We start from the raw sequence: 14,982 nt of genomic DNA, 5'->3' as shown, positions 1-14,982 counted from the left end.
CTCTCTCCTTGGAGCTACAATTTCAGCAGACCAGGCCTGTCAGCTCTGGCACTTTGTACCAAGACTCTCCATCATTTCAACCTGAGATAGCTTCCTCACTGCCTCTGCCAAATGTCTAGTCAATGTTGCACATTTTAGGTTTTTACTGGCAACCCACGATCATGGTACCGATTCCTCCGTTAATCAGGGTTGGGCCAGGGTCCCAACTGCAGTGGCTTAACCCGATGAAAGATTATTTGTTTTGCATGTCACTGAACAGGGTAGGCCAAGTGGCTCTCCTCTGATGGCTTAAAGATGTGGGCTGTCTCCATCTGAAAGCTGAGGTTTTTGGAGCACGTTGCCTCCAAGGTCAGCACAGCAGAGGAAGAGAAGCCCTAAACTGTGAGCTGTTTATAGGGAAGTGGCTTCCATCATTTCGGTCCTCACCTTCTTGCTTAGAATCCAGTCACATGGCCCCTCAATAAACACAGTGTAGTCTGGAAAATGTAGACGAGCACACGAACATGTGGTTGGCATTTTCAGCCTCTGCTATTTCAAGTCTAGGGGATGAGAAAGTTCAGACTCCTCATGTCTAAGCCAGAGGCATAGGTCAAGCCCAGAGACTGCATTGATCTGAAAGAGGACATCAGGGAACTTCAAAGTGTACCCATCACTCTTCAGCAGACAAGGCTGGGAACCAGTTGCAAAGATGGAAGGAGCACCTTGCCCGCCCAACACTCTGTATTAGAATCTTTGGTGATGGTACCCAGAAATCTGCTTTTTTATTAATGTCTTAGAGATATTGAGGCCAACATGACAGCCATTGATGTACTATAAATCTCCACGGATGCGGGCTCAGTCAGGAAAAATAACTTGCCCTAATTTACCAGGCACATGAGTGGTATAGCCAGTCAGATTTTTGAATCCCATTAAATTTTATGTCCAGTTATGTATCAGCTTCTGTTCCTGGTTGTCGTTTGGAATTTCTCTTTAACACTCTGGGTCCAGAGAGGCCCATTGAGAACAAGTGAGTTCAGCATTCCTTGAAAATGAAAAGATAGGCTTGACAAAGAGAGTGTGATCAGATTCTGTTTGGGCTTGGGCACATGGAACACATCTCTCCTTGCCTGTCTTACTACCTGACATTCTGCTTGTATCTGGCTGCACCACACGACTTTGCTGTGTCTCATTGCACGATTGCATCTATTTCCCTCCTACCCCTGGTCATCTTCCTGTCATTCCCCATTGGTATTTGAGATTATGCTCCTTATTGATGTTTGGAGATGAGGACTATTGGGCTGGAGAAGGGGGAAAGGGCTGTTGGACCTTGGTCTGAGCATCAACAATGGCAGCAAATAGTTCACCAGTAAATTGTCTGCTTGCCACCAAAGTGTCTGACTTCTCCTGACCCCTTGAGATTTCTACTGCAATTTTGATGCAAACCGCCCCCCCCCCCCCAAGAAGCTCAGCTTGAAGTTGTCAAGGGTTTGTCAGTATGCTGCCTTGGATACAGGATCCTGACCCTCTTTGGTCTTCTTCAACCTCTGGAGGTAGATATCTTTAAGACATGTGGTTCCTAGGTGTGGAAGGGAACTTCTGGAGTCATCTGTTGATCCCCTCCCTGGTTTCTTAATGCAGGGGATACTTGTATTATTCTGGATTCAAAGTTGATTACAAGAAAGAAAATCAACCAGCCACAAGGCTGATGCAACAACTGAGAGGAGAGACCACTGGGTAGGGCATGGGATGGTGAGAAAAGAAATGACTTTGGAAAGGAAGAAGGTATTTGAACAAATGACTGAAACTGATGTCAGATCTGGAGCTGTGGAGCTGGCTAACCCTGTCGCCAGCCAAGCTGACTTTCCTTGACATGCAGGTGAGCCCAGCTTGGGGGCAAGCCCGGAGTCTATCATATACTCATTCCTCCAGAACACAAGCTCCACCTTCTGAATCCAGCCCTCCTTTCTTTGGCACTCCCACCAGCTTTATCTTATCCTTTAAAAAGGCATCAAAGTCAGGTTTTATCCAAAAATATATTTTATGTGAAAATTCAAGAGCTGTACATATAAAAATACTCAGTTCTATAATAATATTATGTTTCGTAGGGACATCCCCTCCTAAAAATTAAATATATGTATATTTGCATTGATTCATGCACAGATACTCACAACACTACAGTGAGGTAGAGAGGAAGGAGCACCCTGTAGTTTTGAAGGGTCTGAAGTGACATGTGTCCAAAGGTTTGCATTTGAAACACATCCAATTCCAGAGCCCATTAAATTAAAATATTAACAACTTAGAAGACATAATACACTACTTAAGAAAAACCATGATTCACATTATTACACAAATTTCATATTCCTTAGAATTGTAATAGAATAATTTCAGAATGCATGTTGGAAAGAACAGGGCATATACATTAATTGTTCCCTGAGTACTGACTTGGCTTCATTGTGGGCATGAAGGTTCATAGCTTTGAGGTTTGGGTTTTCTTGTCCAGGTACTCCATGAAATCCTGGACCCACTTCTGCTTGGGGTCAGCACAGAGCTCCTTGGCCTGTTTGGTCTTGAAGCTGTGGGTAAAGAGGGCAGTTAGATGGAGCACCTTGAAGATTCAGCTTGGGAGTGTAACCTACTCTATGGAAAACTTGCCTGGCCCATTAGCCTGAGGTTAGGAAGGAGCCTCTGGGGAAGCAGCTGTTTTTGCTGACCTAGGTGAAGCCATCTTGGCTCCTAGATGAAAGAACTGACATCTGAACCAATGTCTGGACAGGGAGCTGAAAATGGGAAGTCTCTTTACTTTCTTGAATTCACTTTTCCCATAAAAAAAATTCCTGGGATTGGATTAGTCTAAGCATCTGAGGGTTAAATTCCAACTCAGTCTTATCATAGAACCCAATCCACTGTCTGGGAGCGGAGCTCAAGATCAAGGGATGAGTGTGGGTGGTCATGGCTTCACTCACATCACGGCTTCCCTGGGACAATAGCTGCTGGTGATTCTTCTGTAGCTCTTCAGCTTCTGGATGGGGATCTTTCTAACGGTAAATCTATAGCAGCAGGTGGTTGGGCTATTAATCCCCTCTGTTGAAACAACAACAACAACAACAAAGGCTATTGAGGGTGTGTCCTGGGACTTTCATTTGAAAAGTAGGGAACAGTAAGGAGGAGGAGTCAAAGGAAAGGGAAGCCACCCACCCTAAATCCCTAAGGATTGGTCTGTCTTGAAGTACCTAAATCTGTCTTGAAACTCTCTCATTTGCATGGACTGTAAAGTGGAAGGATACCACAGCTCATTAAGAAGAGAAGAGGAACTGGTGACAAATCTGGGTATTTCTAGGAGAGGCTCATAGAATAGTCCAGTTCCTCAGGTCAAGGGGACCCCAGCTATAGGTCCCCCTCTAGGCTCTGAGAAATCTGTTCCTAGTTGTCAGTTTCTCTGATACCTGCAGCCTCTGCAGAACCCTGTCTCTGGATCCTGGGCTGAATGAAGCATAGACCAGATTCTGGGTCTCCTCCTTTCCCCTCCACCATATCTAGAGATACCCTGCACACTCTCCACCAGAGTCCCCTTCTTTTTGGTGATTCAAGTCCCCAACTCCTGTTGCAAGAAGCCGGGGCAGTAACTACACGGAGGGTGTGATTACAGAGCTGGAGTCCTGGGAGGACTGGATTTGGGGTCCACAGCTGGAATTCTCATCCAGGCTCTGCCTTGGAGCAGCTGTGTGATCCGCCTCACTCCGTGTCCTTCTCTGACTTTCCTGATTATGAGAACCCAGAGATGAGGTGATGGGCTTCAAAGGGAAGGAGAAAGGGGCTTACCTGGCTGAGCAAGTGCCTGGAGGCTGAAGGCAGCTGCTGTGAGCAGCAGGCACAGAAGCGCTGCGGAGACCTTCATGTCTGCAGGGAGCGAGGAACTTGGGCGTGAGAGCTGGAGATTTCCAGGCTGGTCTCAGCTTCTCTGCTCCTCTGGGGATTCTGCCTGCCTTTTATAGGGAGAAGACAGGAATAAGAAGAAAGTGAGTGGATGACAGGGCTTTGTTCTTCTGAATGAATCATAGGATGGAATAGTAAATCTGCTGAGCCATTGCCCTCCCCTGAGGAACATACTAGGAAATGAGAGAGAAATGTGATTGATGCTGGCCTGCTTTCCATTCAAGCTCTGGTGTGTTGGTGAGGTGCTGGCTATGCCCAAGCAGTGTGTGATCTATGACTGTTACCAAGGGTTCCTTTTTTTTTTTTTTTTTTTTTGAAATGAAACGCTTTATGTAGAAAAAGAAAGGAAGTAGGGTTACCAAATCAAAGAAATGTAAGGGATTTCCCCAATTTTCCTTTCAGACAGCATCTCCAGGACCCCAGTTTCCAGAGAAAGTAAAACTTTGGCTGGGCTTTAAAATGGACTAAAAAAATCCTTTACTGCTTTAAACCCTGGTGGCTTTTCTTAAACCCAAAGAAGAATGCGATAATAGGACATTAGCAGAAAAGTAGACTTCTCTATTTTTAGAATAATACCTAAAATTGTATATCTAGTAATTAAATGCTATAACAACCCATCTGAAAACAGTGATTTAAAGCAAGAACAATAATTGATTTTGCTTTTGGATATGGGACTTGACGGGCTCAGCCAGGTAGTTCTTGCTCAGGGATTTTTACATCATTGTAGTTGGATGATGGCTGAGACTGGGGTCATCTCAAGGCTTTCACTCAGTGTCAGGTGTCTGAGCTGGGAGGTCTTAAACAGCTGGGGATTGGATCAGATGGAAGCTTCTTGCCCCCCACCCCCATCTTTCCAGTGGTCCTTCCACATAGCTGGATATGGATATTTTACATGATGGTTTAAGACTCCCAGGTACAAAGTTAGGGAACATAGACCACATCTCTTAATTTGAGGACCATAAAAGAATTTGCAGACATGTTTTTTTTTTTTAATTTTTTTTTCAACGTTTTTTATTTATTTTTGGGACAGAGAGAGACAGAGCATGAACGGGGGAGGGGCAGAGAGAGAGGGAGACACAGAATCTGAAGCAGGCTCCAGGCTCCGAGCCGTCAGCCCCAGAGCCTGACGCGGGGCTCGAACTCACGGACCGCGAGATCGTGACCTGGCTGAAGTCGGACGCTTAACCGACTGCGCCACCCAGGCGCCCCTGCAGACATGTTTTTAAACCACTATCTGTTTCATAGGCTATCTGAACTACAAAGCACTTAATAAGATCATGGGATGCTGTGGTTTTTAAAATATCGGATTATCTATGAAAATATTCTTACAAGTAAAATAACAGAAGGGATGGGGTGCCTGGGCAGCTCAGTCAGTTGAGTGTCTGACTGTTGGTTTGGGCTCAGGTCATGATCCCAGAGTCCTGGAACTGAGCCCCACGTTAGGCTCCATGCTGAGTATGGATCATGCTTAAGATTCTCTGCCTCTTTTTAACTCTGCCTCTCTCCCCTACTCACACTCTCACTCTCTCTCTCTCTCTTATAAAAAGAATAGAGGGGAAACCAAACTTATGAATAAAATCAAAGTGGACTTGCTCAGTTGGAAGCTAAGACAGGAGTCTTCACAACCTCTCTTCTCATACATATCTCAAGGATCTAAAGACTAGATTTTGAAAACCAGTTGTCCATTTGCTGTTTCAACCTGCCCTTGTTTATATGCACACACTACAAGCTCATCAACTAATCGCTGATGATATTAATGAAAAGGGGGCTTGATGAGAGGCCTTTGGCGTTGTCCGTCTTTTCTATTGTTGTTCAGTCTTTATTTAATTTACTTCTGCTCTGATATTCATTACTTCCTCCCTTCTACTAACTGTGGGTTGAGTGTGCCCTTTTTGTTGTCTCTTGAGGTATAAAGTTAGGTTTGTTATTTGAGATCTTTCTTTTTTTCTTAATGTTTGCATCCATTGTTACAAGCATCTCTCTTAGAACTGCTTTTGATGTGTTGCATAAGTTTTGGTTGGTTGTGTTTCCATTTTTGTTACCTCCAAGATATTTTTTATTTCCCTTGGATTTCTTCTTTGACCCATTGATTGTTTAGGGGTGTGTTGTTTAATCCTTACATATTTGCATATTTTCCAGTTTTCCTCTTGTTATTGATTTATAGTTTCATACCATTGTGTTAGGAAAAGATACTTGGCATGAATTCAATCTTTTTAAAGTTTTCTAAGCCTTGCTTTGTTATCTATCATGTAACATTGGAGAATGTTTTGTGTGTGATTAAGGAGAATGTACATTCTGTATACATTCCATTTGATTGGATGGAATGTTCTATATATGTCTGTAAGGTACATTTGATCCAAAGTACTTCAGGTCCAACATTTCCTTACTGACTTTTGTTTGGTTGATCTATCCATTGTTGAAGGGGGTATAAAAGTCCCTTACTATTATTGTGATCTATTTTTCCCCTTTGATCCGTTAGTATTTGCTCAATATGTTTAGTTTCTCCAATGTTGGGTATAGTTATATTTATGATTGTTATATCCTCTTGATGAATTGACCCCTTTATAATTACATAATGATCTTCTTTGTCGCTTACAGTTTTTGGCTTAAAGTCTATTTTTTGCTACATGTATAGTTATTCCTGTTCTCTTTTGGAATATCTTTTCCATCTTTTTCACATTGAGCCTATGTGTGTTTGTAAAGTCAAAGTGAGTCTCCTGTAGGAAGCATAGAGTTGGGTCTTATTTATAATTTTTTAATGTATTTAGCCACAGTATGCCTTTTCTGGAAAATTTAGTCCATTCACATTTGGTGAATACTGATAGGTAAGGACTTGATAATGCCATCTTACTTTTTTCTATTTTGTAGTTCCCTTGTTCCTTTCTCCTATCTCACTTGTTCCCTTCATTTGTGAATTGATAATTTTTCATAGTGGTATTCTTTGATTCCTTTCTCTTTCTCTTTTGTGTATTCACTGTAGATTTTTGCCTTAAGGCTATCATGAGGCTCACATAATACATCTAATAGATACAACAAGCTATTTTATGCCTGATTGCTTGACTTTGACTGCATACAAAACCTTTACCTTTATATCTCTCCTTTTATGTTTGTTATGCTACATTACCTCTCTTTACATTGTGTAACATTTAACAGATATTGCAGCTATTATTTTTAATAATTTTGTCCTTGAGCCTTTATAGTAAAGTGGTTAATACAGTATAATATTACAGTATTATTCTGAACTTGACTATATAATTACCTTTACTAGTGTGATGTATATGTTTTCATGTTACTAATTAGTATCCTTTCATTTCAGCTCGAAAAACCCTTTTCAGCATTTCTTATAAGGCAGGTCTAATGGTAATGAAGACACCATCCCACTCTCTCCTGACTGTGAAGTTTCTGCTGAGAAATCCTCTGATTACCTTATGGGAGTTCCTTTGTAAGTGACAAGTTTCTTTTCTCTTTCTGCTTTTAAGATCCTCTTTTTGTCTTTGTTTTTTTGACAGTTTTATTACAATATGTCTTCGGAGAAGAGTTTTTAAAGTTGAGTTTGTTTGGGGACCTATGAACTTTATGAATTTGGATATTGAAATCTCTCCCCAGATTTGGAAAGTTCTCAAACATTACTTCTTTAAAGAAGCTTTCCTGGGGTGCCTGGGTGGCTCAGTCAGTTGAGCGTCCGACCTTGGCTCAGGTCATGATCTCATAGTTCGTGAGTTCGAGCCCCGCATTGGGCTCTGTGCCGACAGCTCGGGGCCTGGAACCTGCTTCAGATTCTGTGTCTTCCTCTCTCTGCCCTGTTCCCGCTCATGTTCTGTCTCTCTCTGTCTTGCAAAGATGAGTAAACGTTAAAAAATTTTTTTAAAGAAGTTTTCTTGCCCCTTCTCCCTCTCTGTCTTTCTGGGACTCCAATAATTCACAGATTTTTTTTTCTTTTAATAATATCCCAGAGATCACATAGGCTTTCTTCAGTCTTCTTCATTCTTTGTTGTTGTTATTCTCTGACTAGATAATTTCTAAGGTCTTCTCCACAAATTCTTTCTTCCCCTTGGTCCATTCTGCTGTTGATGATGTTTATTGTATTTTTTATTTCATTTATTGCATCTTCAGCTCCACAACTTCTTCTTTTTAATGCTTTTTATCTCTTTATTAAACTTCTCATTTTGTTGATGTTTTGTTTTCCTGATTTTGCTGAAAGGACTTTCTCTGTTTTCTTGTAGTTCATTGAGCTTCCTTAAAAAGGCTATTTTAAATTCTTTTTCAGGTAAGTTATAGATCTTCATGCCTTTGAGGTCAGTTACTGGAATGTTATTGTGATCCTTTGGTGGTGTCATGTTTCTTTGATTTTACATATTCCTCGAAGTCTTGTTTTGTTTCTTTGAATTTGAAGTAGAAGTAGCAGTCACCTCCTCTAGTCTTTTTTTTTTTTAGTTTATTTATTTATTTTTGAGAGAGACAGAGACAGAGACAGCACAAGTAAGGGAGATGCAGAGATAAAGGGAGGGAGAGAATCCCAAGCAGGCTCCACACTGTCAGCACAGAGTCCAGCGTGGAGCTTGAACTCACAAAACCATGAAATCATGACCTCAGCCAAAAACAAGAGTTGGGTGCTTAACTGACTGAGTCACCCTGGTGCCCTTCTCCTCTATTCTTTGCTGACTGGATTTGGGAGACAACTTCCTTCTGTCAGCCCTGCTAGGGATTTTGAGGCTTTCTCAGAACTTCTATAGATATGTCTGTTCCATTCTTCTTTCTCCTTCTTGTGACAGAGTTCTTAAGCTTGTATGCCTTCTCTCAATCCTGCAATACACCAGGCTGAATGCTGACAGTCTGTCTTGCTTCCTCAAGGGCATAACTAAAGCTCACATTTATGGTCTCTCTCTGGATCACAGCTGCAGGTGGTTTTCTGTGCTGGACCACTAGCTGTCAAAGCTTGCTCTTACCCTTGTCAGGAGCAGTCACAGATGCAGGGAAACAGATGCAGGTTGGGGAGGGGTGTTTTGGTGAAGCTCATAGAGTGCTGAGGGTGCCCATGGGGCCAGTTAAAAGGATCTGCCAGTGAGATGTCTCCAGTGGCCTGTGGGCAGGCTTCTTGATGAAGTCTGTGGTGCAGTTAGTAGGATCCATGCCCTTTGAATGCCTTAAAAAAGTCTTATCTGCTGCCCTGTCAGCCTCTTTTTGTTCCCTGAGTCATGTAGCTCAATGAGTTAGTACTTTGGATGAGACAGAAAACAAATGGATCTCTTTGGTAGCTCTCACCTAGCTGGGGAGCTGGGGAAGCGCACCCCAAATGCCCTCACTTTCCCCACAGGAGAAATCAAGGGCTGAGAGGGTCTCTCTTGGCACTGGTCTGTGCCACTTTGGAGAAGGAGTGATGCAGGTAATGTCAGATTGTTCCTCTTACCCTCTCCAATGCATCCAAACTTGATTTATTTTTTTCCAACAGCGTGCTGGAACTTCTCCACTAAAACTCTGGACTTTGATAGATGCTCTCCCATCTGTAGGTGACTGTCCAAGACAGTGTTCCCCAGGAACTCCCAGAATACAGCCAAGAGAGGTCCCTGCAGATTCCACAGCCAGAAGCAATATCTGAATGCTTTTGACTTGATGAATGAATGGGTGACTTCTTCCTTGGCATATGGTGCTGGATCACACAGCTCCCAAAAGGCACTTTTGTCCCTGCATGGGTGCAAAATTATTGCTGTTAAGGGGGAGATATGAGCAAGGGACATCTTATTTGGCCATCTTACTGACTTCGGTCCTCTTTCCATTACTGTTTTATTTTGTGATACATAAATAATACTATTTTATTGTATACCATTTTATTCCCTTTTTTTCTTTTACTATGTATATTTTAGTTATTTTCATAGTAGTCGCTCTGACTATAATTATCATGTATAACAACATGGTTCAGGTTAATGTCATCTTTATTTCAATAGTATCAAAACTTTGATCCCTGTAGCTTCACTCCTCCTCCACCTTAAAGCTATGTTGAATGGAGAAAGGGGCCCTGAGGAATGCAGGTGGTCTCTAAAAATTAGAAAAGACAAGAAAAAAGATTCTTCCCCAGAGCCTCCAAAAGGCATGCAGCCCTACTGACCCATTTTAAACTTCTGGTCTCCAGAACTATAAGGTAATATATTTGTGTTGTTTTAAGCCATTATGTTAATGATAAATTGTTACAGTAGCAATAAGAAACTAAAAGAGATTTTGATATCTGGAATATCTATAAATGGGGTGCTGCCATAATAAATATTTTAAAAAATGTAGAAGCAACTTTGGAATTGGGCAATGAGCACAGGCTGGAAGAATTTCGAGTGTGATAGAAAAGGCCTAGATTTCCTGGAACAGACTGTTGGCAGCAACAGGAAATGAATACACCACACTTGGCATTCCCTCCTGAACCAGGGCCTATTGCCAGCGCCTCATGCTCACAGTTTTATCATGCAAGGAGCAAGGACTCCCTTGCTTAGCTGGAGAAAAAAAATAGATTCAAGATTTCCTGAAAATGAATAGGTGTGGCTTGGAAAGGGAATGTGAGTGGATTGCTTTTGGGCTTGAGCACATGGATTGCCTCTCCCTCGGCCTCCCCTCCTTCCAGACCCTCCATCACAAATCTGCCTGGTTTTAGAGGGTCTGACGCTCCCTAAACTGTATGTGGATGTCCCATTTGCTCGCACTCCATTCCCTTTTGCCCCGCCCCCCCCCCCCCCCCCCCCCCGGCATCCACTGCAGCTGAGGATTTAGTCTTGCTTGGCAATCAATGATGTAGACTGGAGGAGTGGAGGAGAAGCAGGGAGGGCTACTGGACCTGGCAGATGGGTCAGAGAGTTCCATAAAAAGCAGCCAATAAGTTGTCTTCTAACAGATGTATCAAGGCACTTTGGGGAGCTTGGAGCTTTGATAGAATCCCTCAGCCTGAACCAGGGACCCTGGACTATCTTGGGAATATGGAAGCAGAATCCCCTTTATTCATCTCCAGCTCCAACTGTTGGAGATGGAGGTTTTCCAACACACACACTCCCAGATCCTAGAACCTAGGTTCTGCCAAATTCCTATTTGTAGCACATTATCACCCCCATTTTACTGATGGAAACTCAGAATACCCAATCTGCCCTGAATGACAGAGTGAGTCAATGCCAGGACTGGGATTAGAACTCGAGTGTCCCTGCCAGCCAGGGTTTTCCCCAGCTGCTAGACCATTGCCTGGTCTAGCTTGATACAGTAGCCATCTCACCACCAGACTAGACTGGTGAATCTGAAAAATCACCATGCAGAATTTATTCAATAGGGCAAGAGATCTGCTTTCTTTAAGTGGAATGGCTGCCTGTGCTTAGATGGGTCAAATGCCTCACAGGTAGGTCAAATGCCATGCAAGGAAGTACAGACCTTAGGTGGACATTCAGGGAAAAGAGATCCATCCATATAAATGGATGATCCTGTGCTCCTTGGATTGAAATGGGGGATAGTGGTGAAGAGAAGCACATTCTGATTTCAGGTCATCTGTCTCTTAGAATGTGGATTGTAGAAAGGGCTTCTGAGTCTTAGGTCACAGGTCCTTTTCTTCCATCTACAACACACAGCATTTCACTCTACCTAGACCATTCTTCTCCAAAGCTGCTTCTTGGGCTCCATATTCGAGCACTCATCATCTCTTTCTTGGATCATGACAGTAGCCTCTCCCTTGTCCATACTTCTCCAAACGTGTATGAAGCCAATAAGTTACATTTACTGAAACTCATCTCTGAATCTTTGAACATGGCATGTCCTTCCTCATTGGCTCAAACATTGTCAACATCTCCTTTTAAGCTATAAAGTTGAGTACTGACTTACCATCCTGACATTCAAAACCCTTTCCCAACTTTTCTTTCTAAACTTCCTCATCACTTGACACCGACATGGACCCCAACTCCCACCTGATTGGTTTTCACCCTCTTTGATGTGCACACCATCATCATTTCTACCTCCAGGTATTTGGCTCCATTCTTCTTTCTCCTCTTCTAAATGATACTGTAATTTTTCTAGAAAAATCTCATGTATTCATCAAGGAGAAGTTCAAGTCATATCTTCTTTATGAAATCTGAATCTAACTGTCTTATCAGTGGTCATTCAGTTTCTCCTTGATTTCCCAAAGTCGGCAGTGTCTGTATTACTCCAAGTTGGAAGATTACTTGAAGGGGGAGAGGTTGGGGGCAAGTATCCCAGGTAGGGGGCAGTAGTAGTAGATGATGAGAAAGATTGAGGGCAGGGGTCAAGGGCTGTGAGAAAGGACATGGGGCGTTGCTAAGGAGATAGGGTGACAAGGGTAATTGGAATCTGGACAGATGGTCTTGGGGACTAGAGTGGTAGGGCTGGAATGCTTGACTGGGTCCTGACTTAAAGATTCTTCTATAGGCACTCAGATTTGCCTACCCAGTGAAAAAGACCAGGGCCAATCCACATTGTCACTCCTCCCAACACAAGCCCACCCTCTGCAAACATGTTCCCTCCTAATCACCAAAATTACACTCAGCTTTTTAATTTCTTTCAAGAAAACACCAAAGGCAGTTTTGTACAAAAATATATATTTATATATTGATCAATAGTTATATAATATACATCTCCACAATAGCATTTTTAGCAGTTCTTTAGAATTTAAAACATAGTCTTTGCATTAATGGTCCTTGCAAGGACACTCACACCATCCGAGGGGTGGAACTTCCCCCCCTCCCAGAGAAAAGCAATTTGTCTGGTCTCCATATGTAAAAACAAAAAAAAAAAAAAAAAAAAAACAACAACAAAAAAACACCCTAGTATCTAGGGAAGATAAATTTAAAACATCAATAACTTAAATAAGATTAACAGTACTTCAGGCATCATGTGAGTATCAATAAACAAAGTTTGTAGTCTTTGAAATTATAATAAAATAACATCAGGAGGGCATTTAGGGAAAACTAGAAGAAAATAAATTAATTTTAGATTCTTCGGTTTCAGAGTGAGTAGTCAAGGCTTTGCAGTTTGGGTTTTCTTGTCCAGGTGTGCCATGGAATCCTTGACCCACTTCTGGTTTGGGTCAGCGCAGATCTCCTTGTTTAGGATGGTCTTGAAGCTGTAGGGGAGAGAGAACACAGTCAGATAGAGTTCCATCGAGATCTCAGCCTATGACGACAGCCCATTCTGCCCCAGGAAGCTGCCATGGGAACAAGAAGAGGAAGGCAGGTGGAGAGAGGACATCAGGGTGTCCTGACTTCCCGCTAAAGAAATTGGGAGGGTCTGTGTAAGCACTCAGATGGAGAGTGATGTTGGGATCACCTTGTCCCTTGTGGCCTCAGTTTTCCCACTGGGCACCTTTGAAGATGAGATTAGGTGGCCTAACTCTCTAAGTTTGTAAGGCTTGTCCCTTGCTACCCAAGGAAGAACTGGCCCAGGGAGGGCTGGTGTGTTCCACTTACATCACAGCTTCTTTGGGACACTTGCTGCTGGTGACTCTTTTATAGCTCATCAGCCTCTGCATCGAGATCTTCTTATTGGTGAGTGTATAGCAACAGGTGACTGGAGAATTAATTGCATCTGGAAATAGAACCACAAAGAAAAAGCATGTTAGGATGGGTTAGATTCTTCTGATCTTAATCATAGCAAGAAAGAGTAGGAAGGAGCAGGAGAAGGGAAGTCAGGAGTAGAGGTAGAACTCATAAATCCCAATATTTCTGCCTATGCTTCAGAGCTAGAATGGCATACTGACTCAGCTTCCTCTGCTTTATAATGGGTATATAGCTTTGATAATGAGTGGTGGGAAGGGGGAACTGTTAAAACTAGATAATTCCTGGGAGTATCATTAATCACTGATCCTGGGAGTAGTGAATAATCCAAATTATCAGGTTCAGAGAAGATCAGCTCAGGGAACCCAGCTATGGGTCCCCCTCTAGGCTCCAAGTTGTGAGTTTCTCTGATACTTGCTGCCTCGGGATGCTGGACCGAATGAAGCATAGACCAGATTCTGGGTCTCCTCCTTTCCTCTCCACCATATCTGGAGATACCCTGCACATTCTCCACCAGAGTCCCCTTCTTTTTGATGATCCAAGTCCCCAACCCCTGTTGCAAGGAGCCGGGGCAGTAACTACACGGAGGGTGTGATTACAGAGCTGGAGTCCTGGGAGGACTGGATTTGGGGTCCACGGCTGGAATTCTCATCCAGGCTCTGCCCTGGAGCAGCTGTGTGATCTGGCTCCCTCTGTGTCCTTCTCTGACTTTCCTGATTATGAGAACCCAGAGATGGGGTGATGGGCTTCAGAGGGAAGGAGAGAGGGGCTTACCTGGCTGGGCGAGCACCTGGAGGCTGAAGGCAGCTGCTGTGAGCAGCAGGCACAGAAGCGCTGCGGAGACCTTCATGTCTGCGGGGAACGAGGAGCTTGGGCGTGAGAGCTGGAGGTTTCCAAGCTGGTCTCAGCTTCTCTGCTCCTCTGGTTCCTCTGGCTGCTCTGCCTGCTTTTTATGGAAAGTAAAGAGGGCGGAGCTAAGAGAGAAAGTTTGGCCCAGGGCAGCATCATTCTCAATGAATGACAAAGTAGAGTCATAAATGTGCTGAGCAAGGATAGTGCCCTGGGAGGTTTCCAGGAAGTAGGAGGGAAGTAGTGAGTCTGGCCTGGACACTTTTTCCATTTGCTGCTAAGACCAAAAGAAGTGGGGTGGGTGGGGTACAGTTACATCCAGAGCGACCACAGATGTGAGCACAACAGGATTTTCTTAAGAATTCCACTTTCTCTGAAGCGAAAATTTTGTGGTTGAAAAGGAAGCAAGGAAACAGAGATCACGAGAGATGACAGCATCTCATGCCCCCCTCTAGCCAACCTTTAGGCAACAGCCTGTGGGGTTTTCAAGCCAGGAAGGGGCCCCGAGGCCTTGGTGGACTCCCCCGCAGCATAATAAATCCATTTGCTTCTTAAAATCCAGGATGGTGGCACAGTTGAAGCTGAGCCAAACTATAGGATTTTATAACCATAGAATTGAATTCCAAGAATCACTGGGTTTAAGACATGGCAGATGCCACAGAGGTCATGTAGTGCTACAGATAAATTCCCGTGTCATACT

At 43.3% G+C, this 14,982-nt stretch overlaps 2 protein-coding genes across 2 annotated transcripts; both read right to left on the bottom strand.

The window, feature by feature from the left end:
* Positions 1 to 2,446: 2,446 nt before the first annotated feature.
* Positions 2,447 to 3,950, bottom strand: LOC102967001 (C-C motif chemokine 7). Its single transcript, XM_007096065.3, has 3 exons — positions 3,799 to 3,950; positions 2,943 to 3,060; positions 2,447 to 2,552 (listed from the first exon to the last, which is right to left on the bottom strand). The coding sequence occupies exons 1-3, from the start codon at positions 3,872 to 3,874 to the stop codon at positions 2,447 to 2,449; spliced, it is 300 nt and encodes a 99-aa protein (XP_007096127.1). The 5' UTR covers positions 3,875 to 3,950.
* An 8,512-nt stretch (positions 3,951 to 12,462) lies between these two features.
* LOC102967278 (C-C motif chemokine 2) lies at positions 12,463 to 14,375 on the bottom strand. Its single transcript, XM_007096066.3, has 3 exons — positions 14,208 to 14,375; positions 13,347 to 13,464; positions 12,463 to 13,003 (listed from the first exon to the last, which is right to left on the bottom strand). The coding sequence occupies exons 1-3, from the start codon at positions 14,281 to 14,283 to the stop codon at positions 12,898 to 12,900; spliced, it is 300 nt and encodes a 99-aa protein (XP_007096128.1). The 5' UTR covers positions 14,284 to 14,375; the 3' UTR covers positions 12,463 to 12,897.
* Positions 14,376 to 14,982: the final 607 nt, after the last annotated feature.

The sequence above is a fragment of the Panthera tigris genome, chromosome E1 (assembly GCF_018350195.1).
Source record: "Panthera tigris isolate Pti1 chromosome E1, P.tigris_Pti1_mat1.1, whole genome shotgun sequence".
Lineage (NCBI taxonomy): Eukaryota > Metazoa > Chordata > Mammalia > Carnivora > Felidae > Panthera > Panthera tigris.
Note: the sequence above shows the minus strand (reverse complement) of the source record. Positions and strands in the feature narration are given on the sequence as shown.

What these genes read in the sequence shown, in the direction of transcription:
- LOC102967278 (XM_007096066.3), bottom strand. Translation starts at nt 14,283, where the DNA reads ATGAAGGTCTCCGCAGCGCTTCTGTGCCTGCTGCTCACAGCAGCTGCC. An exon ending in CCAGGTGCTCGCCCAGCCAG is followed by an intron (nt 13,465 to 14,207) that starts GTAAGCCCCTCT and finishes TTCTATTTCCAG; the next exon opens with ATGCAATTAATTCTCCAGTC. An exon ending in TGTCCCAAAGAAGCTGTGAT is followed by an intron (nt 13,004 to 13,346) that starts GTAAGTGGAACA and finishes TCTCCCCTACAG; the next exon opens with CTTCAAGACCATCCTAAACA.
- LOC102967001 (XM_007096065.3), bottom strand. Translation starts at nt 3,874, where the DNA reads ATGAAGGTCTCCGCAGCGCTTCTGTGCCTGCTGCTCACAGCAGCTGCC. An exon ending in CCAGGCACTTGCTCAGCCAG is followed by an intron (nt 3,061 to 3,798) that starts GTAAGCCCCTTT and finishes TTGTTTCAACAG; the next exon opens with AGGGGATTAATAGCCCAACC. An exon ending in TGTCCCAGGGAAGCCGTGAT is followed by an intron (nt 2,553 to 2,942) that starts GTGAGTGAAGCC and finishes CTTTACCCACAG; the next exon opens with CTTCAAGACCAAACAGGCCA.